At 35.5% G+C, this 18,012-nt stretch overlaps 1 protein-coding gene across 1 annotated transcript in view; it reads left to right on the top strand.

The window, feature by feature from the left end:
- The window catches only part of Prp18 (pre-mRNA processing factor 18), a 34,952-nt gene that overhangs the window by 6,311 nt on the left and 10,629 nt on the right, over positions 1 to 18,012 (top strand). The window contains exons 2-5 of the mRNA XM_081756301.1: positions 485 to 558; positions 10,918 to 11,038; positions 14,825 to 14,988; positions 16,860 to 17,078. Coding sequence (XP_081612427.1) covers positions 496 to 558; positions 10,918 to 11,038; positions 14,825 to 14,988; positions 16,860 to 17,078 — 567 coding nt within the window. The 5' untranslated portion in view covers positions 485 to 495. The remainder of the gene's footprint in view (positions 1 to 484; positions 559 to 10,917; positions 11,039 to 14,824; positions 14,989 to 16,859; positions 17,079 to 18,012) is intronic.

The following is an 18,012-nucleotide window of genomic DNA, read 5'->3' as shown; positions in this document are numbered from 1 at the left end:
TATATAAAGGCTTTAAGAACAAATAATAAAGAAACTGATGAATAACAATAAGAAATGATATGAAATACAGTGAGCTGATCAGTATGGTACTGTGTACCTAGTTTTGGGCCATCCTGTATTGTATTGCCGGAAAAATGGCAGAAGCTCATCAAACAGAATGGTGGATATGTGGTTTAATAATATTACGTGTATTTTCAAATTACAGTAAGTGTATTCTCAATTTTGGCCTCCAAAGGCTCAGTACTTTTTAGACAACCTGATAGCTTTACGCAAGTCAATCGTTGCCACTTGTACTCGAATGCTAGCATTACACAAGAAACTAACAATTACAAACTAAACAGAATGAAATACAATAAAAAATAAACACACATTGGCGCTAAACATAATAAGTTAGCAAACTGTAAACGGAATCGTTATGGTCCATTACAAGTTATCTACTGTTAACTATTTATTAAAATTTTACTATTGTTGTTATTATTTTCAGAATTATGAGCTATGGATATCTTGAAGGCAGAAATAGCACGAAAGAGAAAGGAACTCGAGCAGACAAATATTCTTGTAAGTAAACTAGCAGTAATGCTGTTGCATGCTATCTCTGTTAAATATTTTTTTAAGAGTTATGACCTGTCTCATTCGTGTAGTTTACGTATAAATTTTCTTCTTGTAATACTATATATGATAGTTGATTTTGTAACTATATATTTATATCCACTGCTTATTTTTTCTGGAAGGAAAGGTACCGGTGCTCACCACAAATATGTTCTTACAACAATTTCCACACTTTTAACATATCCTCTGACATACCATTGTTCGTGGAGTGGATTCTGAGTTTAACGTCCCGTTCAGCAGCGAGGCTATATGAGACGTGGACCTACTGATTAACGTGGAATCCGAACCACATGAGCTCCCGCCGGGACATACCATTGTTCGTCTCTAGATCGCTTGCATCCCTGAGTTCAAGTATTTGATAGGGTTAAACTATATAAGTGGTCCTCCTATCCTGATGAGCATTAGCGCAGGAGTTACCCGAATAAACCGAGATGAATTAGAAGGTTCATCTGAGAGAACACCTTTTGTATTCACTGGAAGATATGCAGCTGTGGTCAAAATGCTTTAAAAAATATATTTGCGCGTACGTTGTTTTCCGGAAGATCACGAAGTGCTTCGCTTTTATTTAAGAGGAATTTTTAGCGATTGCGAAGACAAGGGTCAAAATATTTAGCAAGTGAAAGAAATTAACAGGTGCTTCAAACGGTTGATTGCATCTGGAAGCTTCATGAGCATGATAAATTTATAATTTATTATATTACAGAGTTCACTCTTTTGAATCAAATGCTTCAAAATATACGGAAAGTCATGGAAATGTACTATATTTCGTAGAAGAGTTAGGGATTTTTTTAAGTTGCCCATACAAGATATGACAAATGCCTCAAAGAATGAAATCAGATTCTAAAAGAGGTGCCTTCCATTTCAATTCAGGCAGAGCATGTACCATCACCATCTCAGATATTGTTGAAACTTTTTTTTTATAGCAACTAGACATGTTTTTAAGAGACCCATATTTTTTTGTTTTGTCGAAAAAAATTTTCCCGCCAAGTAATGGGCCATCAAAGACGGGGAGTGCAATTTATGAATTGTAGAAGACATGGAAAATGGTCAACTTCGGAGCCTCACCATTCGGCTATGGAGACAGGTAGAGTTATAATTCTTGTTGTGGTATGTACATAGGGATATAAATAAACTATATTTTATTATAGTTTGGTTTGCGCATGCGTATCTTTTTGTACATAAATTAACAAATGAACGTCAATTTATCTGAAAAGTCGAAGTTTGCGAATTTTTCTCGAGCACTTTCGGTTCGAATTTTAAAATTCTGTTTTCACGGTTGGTAAGACCTGGTTACCCGCTTTCCGAAAAAAAATTTGTATCGCTTCTATGTGCAACCGTTTTGTCGCAAAAAATTCGAGAAATTGTAAAATTTTCAAAAATCGCCATTTTTGGGCGCCATTTTCTCGAAAACACCACCTTTTAAAATTCTGAAATTTTGTCAGATGGTTCAACTTTGCATGAGTAATAAACACGCCAAATACCATATTCGACCAATGCTTCATGAATTAACTGCAGCCTTTTAAAGTTACCGAAGTTTCGTTAACTTTGACGTCACAGTTAGCAACACTGGGAACAATAAAAGTGCAATGATTTGATGATGTTTGTGGTTCACATTCATTAAATGAAGAATAAAAGGTTTTCTTGACTTTTTTTTTTTATTATTATTTTGATCAAGAAGGCTCTGAAGTAGTAAAATGAGCCTCCCCCTACTCCGTTTTCTTAAACGGAAATAATCTAAGGCGGAAATTGCGATTACGAAACATACAAATTTTAAGTTTACTTGAAATGACCATCCAATAAATTCTGATGATCTACTAAAAGCCTAAACTATTACCTCAGTGATGATTTGGAATGCTCCAGACAGTCTCAATTAAGTGCGATGTCATTACAGTGATCGAAAAAAGACAAAAAGTTTAAAAAATCGAAACGTTTTCTTACGCGTTCCAAAGAAATTTACTTATTTTTTAAACAGAACAATCCCACCATAAGAATGGGTCACTCGGAATTTTACAGAAATTGACTAAAGTGTGTCAGTCCGTAACCTGAGAGGGAAGTGTGTGTGTGTGTGTGTGTGTGTTGTGCAAATTTTAAGTTAGCTGCTACTGCGTTGCTACATATCAAAGGTGCAGCCTGTATTGAAGCTGTCATGAGTGACCTATTTCCGTTAGTACTATGATCCGTAGAAAATGACAACTGTCTTCTTCAAGAATGTGGTGAATGTCCTGGAGAGGAAGGAATAAGCGTGGAGTCTTTAATTATTGATCCTGATGAAAATGAAAGTGTTATGTATGTCATATGGGAAAATAATAATCTCGTTAAAAAACTGCCACTTTCTGTTTTCGTATCATACATTGCTGGTTTAACTGTAAGAATTGTAATTCGTGACTACATCAAGAAAATCCAAAGAGAATTAATTGCTACCGAAAAGCAACGTATAAAATTTCAAGATACAAATTATATTTTACTTCATGTGAAATTCGCTGAAAACTGGACTGTTATTCTGCAAAGTGAAATTCGGAGTTATCACTGGAATATGAAACAACTGACAGTTTTGTTGTAATAAACGACGATAAAACACACGATTCGGGTCATGCACTCATAGCCACAGACAAGATTCTAAAAGTACTCGAAGAAAAGCGAAAATATATTTTATAGAAAAAGGTTTGAATACGAGAAAATAAGTGTCTACAATTTCCCAAACCATGTCAGAGATTTGTGATGGTGCTGCATCCCACTTTAAAAATCGCTTTCAGATGTTCGAGATGCAGACAGGTCCGATAAAGCAGTGATTTTGCAGTGAAACCGGCCATGCAAGGGTTTCTGCGACGGTATTGAGAGGGGGGGGGGGGAGGTGTAAAGAATGTGGCAACGCGGCATAACCTTAGGCAAAAACAGATACACAGTATTAAAACCGCAGAAGAAAAAAAATGAAATGAAATCTTTAAGTTTTATATCCCACGATTATGCCGGTTAGGCTAAAGAAGACGGTGATTATGAGAAATGAATGAAATGGTGGAATGCAGAAAGTGGGAGGAAACGGGATAACCCCGAGAAAACCCACGAGCACGGTGTTTGTCCACCACAAAGCTCACACGGCGCGATCTGAGATCGAACCAGGGACCCCAAGCACCGTAGGTGAACGCTCTACCACTGAGCCACCGCGCCCCCACTAAAACCGCAGAAGAATTCGTGAGTATAGTGCAAGTACAAACTCCGGGTATTACTCTCATTTTGTCGCCTGGAACTGAATTCGACGACTTCTGAAAGAAAAAAAAGGGAAAGTATGCGACCGGTAACTGGTATTCAACGAAGTCATCTTTGGCTTTCGGAAAATGGCGAAGTTTTTATGGCAGTAACGGGTCACCATGAACTAACTTCATGCTTCCCCCAAAATCGAACTTCTGCAATTCAAAGTGTAGATTTAAGAAATCTGCAGAAAGGAACTTTTGTTACATACATATATGTATGATAACCAGTGGTGCGTAGCAGAAATATTATGAATAAGTCATGAATTACGTGAAGTTGAAGTGCTGTTTATGCTTCCACATGGACCTTCAGCATTTATGACTATCGACAATGTGCTACGCAGGGGCGGATCCAGGACGGAGGGGGTTAGAGCTACTTAGAGCTACTTTTAAGAGCTCCAAACTCTGAGATCGGTTTTATTTATATATAAAATAAAAAAGTTTCTTCCCCCTAGATTTACTCCTGAACGAGCTGTGAGTGAGCCAACACCTATTGGAGCACCTGCACGGTTACATGCTATTAGCGAAGAAGATACCAACCAAGCAAATGATTGGTCCATGTAAAAAATAAAAAAAATCAGTGAAATTTTGTTTCCGAAGACCATCTTAAGTAAGTGAACTTGAAATTTGTGCGCGTAATCGTAATTTCCACCTCAGATTATTTCGGTTTAAGAAAACGGAGGAGTAGGGGGAGGCTCATTTTACTATTTCAGAGAGCCTTCTTGATCAAAAATAATGAAAAAAGTCAAGAAAACCTTTTATTCTTCATTTAATGAATGTGAACCACAAACATCATCAAATCATTGCACTTTTATTGTTCCCAGTGTTGCTAACTGTGACATCAAAGTTAACGAAACTTCGGTAACTTTAAAAGGCTGTAGTTAATTCATGAAGCATTGGTCGAGAATGGTATTTGGTGTGTTAATTATTCATGTAAAGTTGAACCATTTGACAAAATTTCAGAATTTTAAAAGGTGGTGTTTTCGAGAAAATGGCGCCCAAAAATGGCGATTTTTGAAAATTTTACAATTTCTCGAATTTTTTGCGACAAAACGGTTGCACAAAGAAGCGATACAATTTTTTTTTTTTTTTCGGAAAGTGGGTAGCTAGGACTTACCAACCGTGAAAACAGAATTTTAAAATTCGAACCGAAAGTGCTCGAGAAAAATTCGCAAACTTCGACTTTTCAGATAAATTGACGTTCATTTGTTAATTTATGTACAAAAAGATACGCATGCGTAAACTAAACTATAATAAAATATAGTTTATTTATATCCCTATGTACATACCACAACAAGAATTATAACTCTACCTGTCTCCATAGCCGAATGGTGAGGCTCCGAAGTTGACCATTTTCCATGTCTTCTACAATTCATAAATTGCACTCCCCGTCTTTGATGGCCCATTACTTGGCGGGAAAATTTTTTTCGACAAAACAAAAAAATATGGGTCTCTTAAAAACATGTCTAGTTGCTATAAAAAAAGTTTCAACAATATCTGAGATGGTGATGGTACAATTTTGTATTTTTTTTTTTTTTTTTTTTTTTTTTTTTTTTGCCTTAGTTGAAATGGAAGGCACCAAGAATGAAATGTTTTTTTTTTGTTAGTTTTAGTTTAGTGCCCCTTTCAGTAGCGAGGTTACATGAAACATGGACCTACAGTTTAACATAGAATCCGAACCACATGTGCACCCACTGGGAATCGAACCCGAGTCTACCACGCCAAAGGGGCAAACGCTAATCGCTTAGCCGCGAAGGAGCTCAAGAATGAGATAAGATAAGGGCTGAAGAAAGAAAATTATCTTTTAAAAATAGAGGCTTGAGGAGAAGACTTCAAGCTTTGAAAGAAGAACACTTTAATTTTAAAAAATTCAAATGTTACAGTAGAAAAAAAAAAGTTAGGTTTGTTGGATGTTAGGTAATCAAAACGATAGACTAAATTATGGTATTTGTTAACTTATGAACCTGTCATCGGGACATCCGAACCAAACCTAGTCCATTCGATAAACATAAAAAGATATGTTCATGCACAAAAAATTAAGTGCCATGGACAACGGAGTAAGTCCTTGTGGCCCATTAACCCTGTTAGTATAAAGAAAATCGTAGACTCGCAGTGAAATAGCTATTGCATCAACGCTGTTCATTGGAAAGTTATGGTTTATTGTTCATTCTCTTCAGCATGAAACAAGCTTTCCAGAGGTACTATGTATTGGGGACCATAAGGTACATGACCCGGGAAAATTGGGAGAAAGTCGGGAAATTTCCCTCCAGAAATCTCTTCCATTAACTTTGGAGCCTTCTGGAGTGGCCTCGGGTAAAACCACACAATCCAAATGTATTTCAAAAAATACTATAGGAGATAAGAAATAGTTTTGTGTTGATAAACTGAATAGGTATGAGGAGAAAGCGTGTATTGGTATACACGTTTTTCCCTCATATCTATTTGGTCTATCAATACAAAACTTGGTATACTCATTTCGTATTCCCCATAGTGTTTTTCGAGGTACGTTTGGAATGTGTGCTTTTACCCGGGGCCACTCCAGAGAGGTCCAAAGTTGATGGGAGAAAATTTTCCCGACTTTCTTCCAACTTTCCCTGTTCATGTACGTTATGGGACCCAATACATAGTACCCCTAGAAAGCTTGTTTCATGTTGAAGAGAATGAACTATAAACCATGACTTTCCAATGAACAGTGTTGATGAAATAGCCATTTCACTGCGAGTCTACGATTTTCATTGTACTAATAGGGTTGTTGGTCCCCAGGGACTTACTCCGTTGTCCATGACACCTAACTTTTTGTGCATGAACATATCTTTGTTATTAACAAAAAATTGGCTACTTACCAATGATTCCTGGTAACTGGCCATTTTTTTGTTAATTTTGAATATCCCTCCATGCGCCCATGTAATTATATATCTTTGTTATGTTTATCAAATGGACTGTAATAAATGTTTTGGCTAAAAATGGCTTTCATATGGTTTTTAATAAATTTTTGTTGGCCATACTGGATTCAAGGTAATTTTCAAAAATAATAATAATAATTTCGTAGTCCGCTAGTGATAATGCATCTTAATATAGTACCAAATTTAGTTTTTGTAGGACCAGCGGTTTTGGAAATGACTTCTGAGTATCCATATCGGATTCAAAATGCTGACTTTCTATTTCCGTAAGCTGTTACTGATAACGTACTTTTATTTTGCCTAATTTCATGTGTGTAACACCAGTGGTTTGCAAAATGTCTTTCGAATGACGACCATTGGATTTAACATAGCATTTTTTGCGGCATTTGGCTCAAATAATTGTATTGTTCACACGCGGAATTGTACACACGCGTGCATAATTTTTACTCAGTTGGTCACCTGGAAGTGGGTGAAATTTTAGTTGCAAAATTTGATTGCAATTTCGGAACACTGATGCTACTAAAATTATTTTAAAATAATAAATTTTCGAAAAATAATGTTTGAAGCACACTTCATATTGTGCTAACTTTAGAATATTTTCTGCGAAGTTCGTGTATTGATTCCTTTTTTAAGTCAATAATTGTGTTGAAGAAAAATGAATTCTATTTCAAAACGTAATATCTTCGCAGTCAAGAGTCCAAAATAAATTAAACTAAAACCACATGAAAGGGTATAGGTTATTTTCATATGACAGCTGCTAGATAAGAGCGTCAGTGAGAGGCAGGAGGGCACCCGCCCTCACCCCCCACCCTGAGTTTCAAATTCTGGGGGCAGTAAGGCAGATTTAGAAACCTTTCGATAAGTAAAGTCCAACAGTACAAGTTTGAGGTCCTTACACCGGATAAATACGGAGGAAATACAGATCATCAAAACTGAAAACTTGCTTACGCCAAAGTTCCAGAATTTTAAGCAGGAACGAAACACGAAAGTAGAACCATCTTTGGAATCCTTGGGGAAAATATACAAAAGAGCAATGTAGGCCTATAGCTCCTTGTGGCCAATGGAAATGGATTATAACTAATCAAAATCCGTATTTATTAGGTGTAAGTACTTCAAATTTGTTCTGTTGGGCTTTGCTCAGCAGAAGGTTCCTAAATCTATATTACTGCCCCGAAAATCTGAAATTCAGGACAGGGGCGAATGAAATTTAAACGGACGCCCTTCTCTAGTGGGAATCATATAAAACTCTAGATTGCACCTTGTGCGTAGTTTTTCTTTCTTTCATTTCGGATTCGTGGTTGCGAATATACGACGTTTTCCGTCCGTGTATTCTTCTTGACACACATTGCATTTATTTAACGTATGACTATGGCACTCGGAGCTTGACTTGTTAATCTTTCCCACGCTGCAGCGTACACAATATTATGTTAATATCTTAAATTTATGAGCAGGGAGGGGAAAATTAGCCTTCGTGTTCCCCCCGTTCCAGAAACGCCCTTGTCTAGCGGTTGTCCTATGAAACTCTATTCCACGTCACATCCTTTCACGTGGTTTTTGTATAATTTATTTCGGACTCTTGACTACAAAGATACTATGTTTGCTAAGTAAAAATGAATATTTTTGAAAATGGACTTGGATCCTTTGTGCTCTGAACACCCCATATCTAAAAATATTAAAAAGAAAAATTAAGTTGGACTCAAAATTTGTCCTGCAACCTAAGTTTGTTCGAAAAGCCTAAAATTATGTAGTTTGTTTGGTTTGATTGATTACAGTTTTGCGTCAGTAGCAAGGCTATATGAGATAGGGCTTATTGTTTAAAGTGGGGCGTGGGACACCCGGGTTCGATTCCGTGTGGCAGCTCATTTAGTTCGGATTAAATGTTAATTAGTAGGTCTCGTTTCAATAACCCCCTTGCTGAAAAGTACGTTAAACTCAAAATCAACTCATTTAAATTGGGATCCGAACCACTAATTTTGAAATTTTACGTTGGATCGCAGTCAAAATCTATACAACAAATTACGGGCGTCGCGTGCCTCTACTCTCAAAGCTTAATGTTAAAAGACCGAAAATAGACTGACGAACAAATGTAGATCAAGTCATCCCAGGAGCCTCACTGACGTTCGGTAATGTTGTGACAATAAGTATCAGGCTTTGTTTATTTTCTGAATACAACACAAAAACTTGTTTCCAAAATAAGTCTTTTATTTCTTTTTTAATATCATTTTTACAAGTAGTTCAACCTTCGACTACGACGTGTTCTCGGAAGTTAACTGACAAGCATTTAAACAATACAGTAAACGTTGAAAACAAGGGAAAAAAAGAGAATTAAATTGTAGATCGTCATATTGACCTGCTGTAACCACGAGAAATCAAAACATTCATACGGGAAGAAAACAGCCTTCTGAATGAGAAGCACTCTTTGACAATTTTCTTTCTTTCTCTCTCTCTCTCTCTCTCTTTTTTTTTTTTTTATACAAAAGTGAAATAAAAATAAATATATGTTTAAAACAAGCCTTAAAATACATATGTTTAAAACAAGCCTTAAAATACATATGTTTGAAACAAAATGTTTAAACAAAACAACCCTGGTTCCCGGTATTGGAAATCTCGTAATATAAATCAATATTTTTTTAAGCCTTTGGCGTGGGAGACCCGGGTTCGATTCCCGGCGGGAGCTCATGTGGTTCGGATTCCACGTTAATCAGTAGGTCCACGTCTCATATAGCCTCGCTGCTGAACGGGACGATAAACAAAATCAACTCAACTCAACTCAATATTTTTTTTAAGAAGAAATGAATAAGTTGAGGTCCTTCAAATCTGGAGGCCTGTAGCCGACCTGATATCATATACGTACTTATTATGGTACCACGCAAGTCAGTGCCTGAACTCTTGACACCAGTGCTTCTTTTATTTATTTATTTTTTTATTTTATTTATTTTTTTTTTTCACAATTCTTAATTCAAGTAACACCAGTTATAAAATACAGGATCAATACTGAATATTTCCTACCGTGGATGAATACAAGTTTGTGTACACACAGTCAACTTGCGCTAACTGTTCGATTGCATAAATAAATAAATAAATTACAGTAGCTGAACCTGCGCTCTCTACACAGCGCATCATTCACATATGAGCATGAATCTCTCTGTCATTCCTCACATCTGTACATGTTCCTTTATAGACACAACTGAAAGATGTCTTGATAAAAAATGGCAACGGGGATCATACAGGGAAGATTTTTTTCGGTTAATTTTTCAATATTTCGCACCGTTTGCAAAATTTGAACCTACTTCCGGTTGAAGTTTTTAATTCCTGTATGACCAGTGTTTTTGCTTTTTGCATGCAGTATGTAATAAGCACATACATTACACATACAATTAATTATAATGTCAGTGATGTATGGTGTTCATTGGGCACACTCCAAATAATAAACATTCATCTTAGATTGGAGAAATGATTATCCTTCGTTTTCATTATCATTTGCCCATGAGAAAAACGCCTGAGAGATATACAAACCCTGTATAGAACTATGTGGTATCTATAACTCGTAGGAGATTATGCTTTTTTAAAATTTCAACACTTCCAGTGTACCCTTAAAAAAATGTAATAAAGAAATAATGGCCATGTTTTTTAAATATTCAATTAGAACTAAACAATCTACACAAAATTTGAATCGACCGGTGAAAATTACACATTTCTAGCACTTGTGATTTTCGAGATCACATTGTAGAAAGGATTAGAGACAAACATATAAACCTAGTATTTTAATGTATAGATAGTTGGAATGACTCAGCTTGAAGTATCCTTGAATGCGATGTGAAACACTTACACTTTATTATTAGTTGCATTTTGAAATTTCTTCCTTTCTCGCCGTACAAAAGGATAATACCTCGAAACTAAATGTCATTTTTTTTTTTCATTTAAGGGTGCTTCAGGAGAAATCGTTCCAGCTATGTAATATATATCCACTTTTGTCTCTGAGCAAATTAAGTACATGTTTTAAAATATAGTCATTTGAAACAAATAACGGTAAAATATTGTATATTGTTGATTCAAGCCAATATTCAGAAGTCTCTCAACCCGTCATTACATCGGGTATTTTAATAAGATCATGATGCGTTATAATGTAGTCTTTGATTACAATAATTGTTCTTCTTTTACAGTGTCCTAGTAAAAAATTTTTCAAGCGAGCAGATTTGGTTGCTAGACACGAAGAGGAATATTTAAAGAAATATGGGGATAGTAAAGATAACTCCCGGACTGAAGCTAATAAATCAGCGGGTGGTAAGTATATCTAAACAATATGTTCGTCTTTTAAATTTTACATAGGAGTATCCATATATTTTCTGAAAGTAGTACAAGACTCAAAAAGAAATGAAGTTGGGATCATGGAAGAGACACAATAGTAAGAACTTTTCAAGTAATCTGCACTTGTCATAGACGACTATCAGATTATTAAACTGATACCGGTTTAAACCGACACACAGTAATAATATTATTATTACTGTATAATAATAATATTATTTATTACTGGTGTGTCACAGTTTCAGTTTAATAATCTTGCCGTCTCAGACAAGTGCAGATTATTTGAAGTTCTTCTCAAAAAAAGAAAAAAAACTTCCTGATCATATGGCAGGTGTCTAGTATTACTGATTTTTGTAGGTTTGTTGGAACATAGTGTTTCGCGCGGGCGTCTCTGACAAGGGGGACGCGTCGCCCCCAATATTTTGAAGTACAAAATATTCAATATTTTATTCTAATTTAATTTATTTACTAACGAACGACAGAATAACATATAAATAATAGTAGTTAGATTTGTGTGGAATATAATTTTTAGGCTGTGAAATGATTGTAACAGAGTTCTTGATATATCTCAGGGAGTTCGTGAAGGTAAACAGAAAGGTAACAAATGGTATGGAAGATAATACACAGGTGGGCTAGGTAGTACCATTTATGTCCCCCCAAATTTTACATGCCAGAGACGCCAGTGGTTTTGCGTTTATCTGTTCCAGTTGCGTCACAGTACTTTTAGGAAAAATAGCTGTAACTGAGATAATGATCGCTCGTACTGTAACTTTCTGACATTCCCATAACCTTGATTTCGTCTACCAGGTCTTTATACATTGCATTTGCTTATTTTCGTACTAAATGTACGTACGTTATGAGGCATTGTCATTGCTACATCTATGAGAGTTACTTCTTGATCCATTTTATTAATAATAGTGATGTCGGTTCTGTTTGGAGGTACCGTTACATCATTTTTGATTTCTCGATTCGAGTAGAGTTTATATTTATCGTTTTCAAGTACTGACCTTGGCTGGTATTTGTAGTATGGCTTGGTATCGGTGATTAATTCCATGTTATGTACCAAAACTGGTGAATGGTTTATGCAGCATTGTGATGTCTTTTCAAATAGTTTGTGAGAGCCATTATACGGCATGAACCTGTAATGTGTTTTTGATTGTTTCTGATGTGTCTGCGCATTTTCTGCACATCTCATCCACTTTTTGTTGTTTCAATATATATTTACAGTAATTTCGGGTTGGTATAACTCGGTCATGAATAGTCATAATCAATCCTATTGTTTCGGAAGAGTGTCAAGTTTTCTTGAGCCAGATATTTGATTGCCGTTTATCTGTGTTGTTGTCCTCTATGGGATTCTTAAAGATTCCTTGGAGTTCGTTTGCTTTCGATTTGCTATGCTTTTGTTAATCTGATTCATAGTTTGTAGTTTACTCTGTGATCGCTAGATGGAGTGGTGTAGCTTTTGTGGTTGCATTACATATTACATGAAATAGATGGTTGGTTTCTTTTCTATTTGTGAAATATTGGTGGCGAGGGTCTTCAATCGGTTTTTGGTGGTGTTTTGGTATATCTGCGATTCCAATGCCATGTTCTTCTATTGGTAGTGTCACTCGTTCTGTTGCAGCTTTTAGATGTTTCATTCAGAATTATGTTATTAAGGTCCGGATCATTCGTGTTCATTTAACTAAATTATTTAATTAAGCCAAATGAATATGTAATGGGGAGAACTGCGAATGTGTTGATAGCTTTAACTTTGTTAGTATTAGTATAAGCCGAGTTCTGAGTATCGCCTTAATTCTCGACTGGAAACCTTTCTGCAATGTGCGTTTCATTGTGTGTTGTGTTGTGTACAATGCCTCGAAGCTGCATTATTCTTTGGTATTTGTAGTGTTCTCCGTCTTTAAAATCTTCAATTTTGTGGTGTTTATCAATTGGAAATATTTCGGTGTTTGTTTGTTTTCCCTCTTTGCACATGTGGTTATATTATTATTATTATTATTATTATTATTATTATTATTATTATTATTATTATTATTATTATTATTATTATTATTATTATTATTACATTAAAAATGTTACGAAAGTTGAGAGATTTTCAAAAAACCTAAATAGTAGTACTATATTATTGCATGAATGTTTGGAAAACATAGTGAGTTCAAATGTTAAAAAAAAAAAAGCAGCCCAAACAAAGAATTTACAAGACTCCCTAGATAATCAAAGAGTTAAAGGCATTAATTACCGAGAAACCAAAATATTTTGTAAAATTTAAGAAAACTGGTAATCCTGTCATGTATCAATAATTCTCTACTTCAAGGAAAAATATGGAAAAGATGTACAATGAGCTAAAAGAGAAGTTATTTTGCAGATTTGGAAAATAATATTTATAAATAGCAAATTGTACTTTTGGAACAATTTTAACCCTCCATAGGCCGCGTGATCAATTGTAACATCAAAGCACGCGCGCGGAGTCGTACTCCGCAAAATTTATTTATTTTATTTTAATGTGTATTTTGTTTTGAAGTGATATTATATTGTTTAATATTTTCTTTGCAATGTTTTTGACAATTGCCCACGTATATTTTACAGCACAAACTCCTTTAACAGTTCTAAGAAAACTAAAATTGCGGAGTGTGACTCCGCGGCGCGTGCTACGGCGGGTTAAGAAATCGCAAGAGAAACAGCACCAAATTTGATTGTATGCAAAGAAACCAATGTTAAAGGGGAAAGACATATTGCTGAAGTTTTTGAAGATGTATTTTATAATAGTTTTAGAGTTAAAACTTTGGAAGAAGCAGTAGTTAATATCCTCAACAGCAATAACATAACATTTCAGTTGTACAGATAAATAAAGGTTATTGAAATAATAAGCAAGTTTCGATCTATAGCATCTTTAGGACTTTCCTAATTACATAATTAAAGCATGCTCGAAAGAAATAGCTCCAGTATCAACAAACTATTTAACAAAATGAAAATGAAATGAAATTTTTGAGTTTTACGTCCCACGATTATGCCGGTTAGGCTAAAGGAGACGGTGATGATGAGAGATGAATGAAATGGTGGAATGAAGAAAGTGGGAGGAAACGGGAGAACCCCGAGAAAACCCACGCACACGGTGTTCGTCCACCACAAATTTCACTTGGCAGGAGCAGGGTTTGAACTCGGGACCCCAAACACCAGAGGTGAACGCTCTACCACTGAGCCACCGCCACCGCGGTTTTATTAGAATGTTATGTTTTAAGTTAGGTTTTAATTATTATTTCAATTCGTCAGACTACCGGAAAAAGTATTTTAAACTTGAACCATTAGAAAATAGGAGGAAATTGCTAGACTCGAATTTTATGGAAAAGTTATTTGATAGCCGGTGTTATGCGGACTGAATTTTAAAAAAAATGTTCAATTAAAAGTCCCAAAATATGGTACAAATATGGTATTTGTTTAAACCAATGACAGGAAACATGTTTTAATTACAAGGCTTTTAGCTAACTATAATAATTGTATATATTACAATTATATTTGATTTTTATTTCTTAATGTGTTTTAGGAATTAACACTGACTATATTGTCAGAGCCTATATTCTGTCAAAAAGCTTTTATTTTCTAACAAGAGGTCTCCAGGGGAGAATCGAAAGTTTGAAACTGCAAAGATTACTCAGAAAATTAGAATTTTAGTAAACGAGATGATTGTTATGTTTCTGAACGTGTTAGCATAGACGGTCTTCTTATTTTTTCAATAAAAATGCTGAAGTTTGTTTTTATGACCTCTAGATGGTGCTGAAGATGATGATTCAGAGTGCTCAGCTTTGCCTCGTAGAGAGGTGATAAAACGACTACGAGAAAGAGGAGAGCCGATTCTTCTGTTCGGAGAAACAGATCTTGAAGCCTTCAAAAGACTTCGCAGGCTTGAAATTTTAGAACCAGAAGTGAACAAGGTAAAGCATTACTAATATTTTATGCTGTACTATAAATAACTAAAATATTACATAGATCTTTGTAAGGCTATAGGTTATTCATTATTTCAGTTTCTGTCAGTTCCCCCAAACTGAACTTCTCATCTTATCAAAAAAATGAAGTGACCGAACTAAGTTAGGAGGGAAGAGTAAACCTTTTCCAGTTGGTCTCACCGGTTGGATCAATCCACCATGCCAGAAGTTACGTTCAAGCGATAATTGTAGTGGGGTTTTGCGGGCTTTGTATCCATCTTTATGACCAAATTGTAGGGCTGAAAAGTTTCCAAATTTATTGGGTGCAGTCTGTTGTACAGATCTTTTGTCGAAACCATAAAAATCTATATACTATAATTATATATTTGCGGCCAGTTCCTTTCGACAATGATATCTCGGAAACTACAAGCTCAACAAACGTGCCGTTTTCGCTGGTTGATCCCAAATTTTCTGTAGATTTGCCAGTTTTCATTCAAACTTTAAGAAAGGATGTTCTTTTTTTGTTCAATATTTTAGGTGTCGTTTTGAGTTCATAAGATTAACATTATCGCTAGGGCGTTCCGAAGATTGATATCCTTGTGTTTGTCAACCAGTAGGAGAGCTACGCATAGCGGTTTGACGTGCATTGCAAGGTTCTGCTTTAATGCAGCCATGTGCAACAGCCGGCCCTCGGGCCGCCCCTGACCTACTAAACCCTTTAATCTGGCCCGCCTGACTCGTTATTGAAAATGAATTTTTTACGTAATCCCTTAAACTGAGCAGAAAATTTTTCTTGCATAACTGATGTCCGTCTTGAATATATCCCCCGCGCTGGAATGTCTATAGCTCAGTCATTTTAGGTTTGAACCTTCCGAAAAATAGTCTCAAGCTGACAATTGGCAGATTTGTTATATTGGATGTCTGAACAACATATCTAAAGTCCCGTAATCTACCGTGGTCGCTTCCTGGAATTCCAGGTGGTTAAAGTCTGGAGTACCCACAAAGCTAAAATAGGTCTCAAATGAAAGGTAAATAATAGGGTTTCAGTTCAAGCTTTTTTTAATTTTTTATTTTTTATTTATTTATTTATTTATTTATTTATTTATTTCGTAAAATCCAGGGCCGCACGAAACGATTGAATCCCTTAAAAGTCAAAATGTTAAGAACTCGCTTTTCCATTGATTGGTTATGGACGTTTTAATATCGTAAAACTACACGAATAAAAAAAGTTTCAGCAAACTTTCATCTTTCCATCGGTATCTTTGTAGTGCATGTACGACTAATAGTTAAGGAGCTACGTGCATTTAAGTGACACGCGCTGCAATATTGCCCAGCATTCACGCGACCATTATTTGAGCACCTGTAGACCAGATACTTTACATAATAACATTACAAATAATTGTGTGAAGCTGAAAATTGGTACATTTGTTCTATTTGATGTCCTGAACGACATATCAGCAGTCCTCCAAACTCCCTTGGTCGCTTCATGAAATTCCAGGTGGCTGAACTGCTGGAACGCTGAAGGACGTAAGGAATCGTTGGAATCGCTCTTAAATTTATAAAATATTTTAGTTTGACATTACTTATCACATCTCCAAATTTGCCCCGCAATTTTTGCCACATCAATATATTAAAATGTTATGTTTATATGTTTGTCTGTTCACTTCCTTTGTTAGTCTTTCACTTGTGTCTGTAAAGGGACATGTGTGGATATAGTGAGAAAGTTTAAAGGAGATTCATGCTTCTATTAGAATGATAGCGCAGGTTCAGCTACTACTCCTACTTACTACTATTAATAATAATAATAGAAAACACGCCATCCTAATTCCTTAGTTGTAGTAATACTAAAAATTATAGTCTGCTTTGTTGTTCTTTTCAAGGGTTTGCGTAACGATTTCCAAGAAGCCATGGACAAGGTTGACCAAGCTTTTCTGGATGAAATTTTGAAGTCTCAAACTCAGGATGAAAATGGGAAACCCTCGAACGATGTAAAAGTATTGGACGATGCCATTACATATGAAGAAATCCAAAAAATGGCGGCGAATCTCGGGAAGGGTGAAAGAGAATCGGATATGAATATTATTATGCAGTTCCTGAAGGTAATTCACATCCACTTAGCTTCACTTTTCCTTAGTTTATTCATTAGAATGTTATACTTCATCAATGCAGGGGTGTATACATACTTTTGGGCCACCCTGTATATCATCTTTCTCTCCTCAGCCATGGGTTGGTGGGTAACATGGAAATTTTAACTTTTCTCTCCCTTAAGAGAGTGGTTTTATACTTTGATAAGTTTTCTTCTTCGTAACTGCATCTAGACACAATAATATATACACTAAAATGTTTGACCCCTCAATCCCACCTCCTTCTTGAGTCGAAATCAAACAAGCTGCTTCGTACGCGATTAGATAAAATCCGATGACAGGCAAATACTTATTGTATTTATTAGAATAAAATAGATATAGAAGACGAATGCTAGCAGTCAGAGTTGAAGCCATACAAAGTACGTTTTGAGTGGTTAAAAGTTCACCTACAATACTGTCACTACAACAGTTTTAATGAACCATCTTTTTCTGTATAGAGTAAAAAAGCTGCTGAACAAACCACATTGTGAAGTTGCCTCCAACTAATAGGTAACGTAAAACTATATGCAGATTGAATTGTTTCTTCTGTGTTAATGATTTGTTCAGTAATTTTAAGTTTTCTTTCTACACTGATGAAGAGAAAGATGGTTCGATGAAACTGTTGTCGTTGTCTACAGTATTATGATTCCTAAGGTGAGTTTTTACTATTTAATGTGCGTATCCTTAAGCTACTGTTTTGATTGTCAAACAATAGTAAATTAACATCGATAGAGCATAGTTGTTGAACCATTTTTTGTAGTCATTTAAAATAAACCATATAGTGTCAGGTACTAAAGCAGGATTTGTTTGCTACAGAAAGAGTTATTCGTAGATAATCTTTAGAATAGTGTTCTGTTAGCTTCTTCCAATCAGTACAAATTATTAAAAAAGATAGCTCTCTGCAGTATTT

Source organism: Thermobia domestica, chromosome 4, assembly GCF_964235325.1.
Source record: "Thermobia domestica chromosome 4, izTheDome1.hap1.1, whole genome shotgun sequence".
Classification (NCBI taxonomy): domain Eukaryota; kingdom Metazoa; phylum Arthropoda; class Insecta; order Zygentoma; family Lepismatidae; genus Thermobia; species Thermobia domestica.
This window is presented reverse-complemented; position numbering and strand designations above follow the sequence as displayed.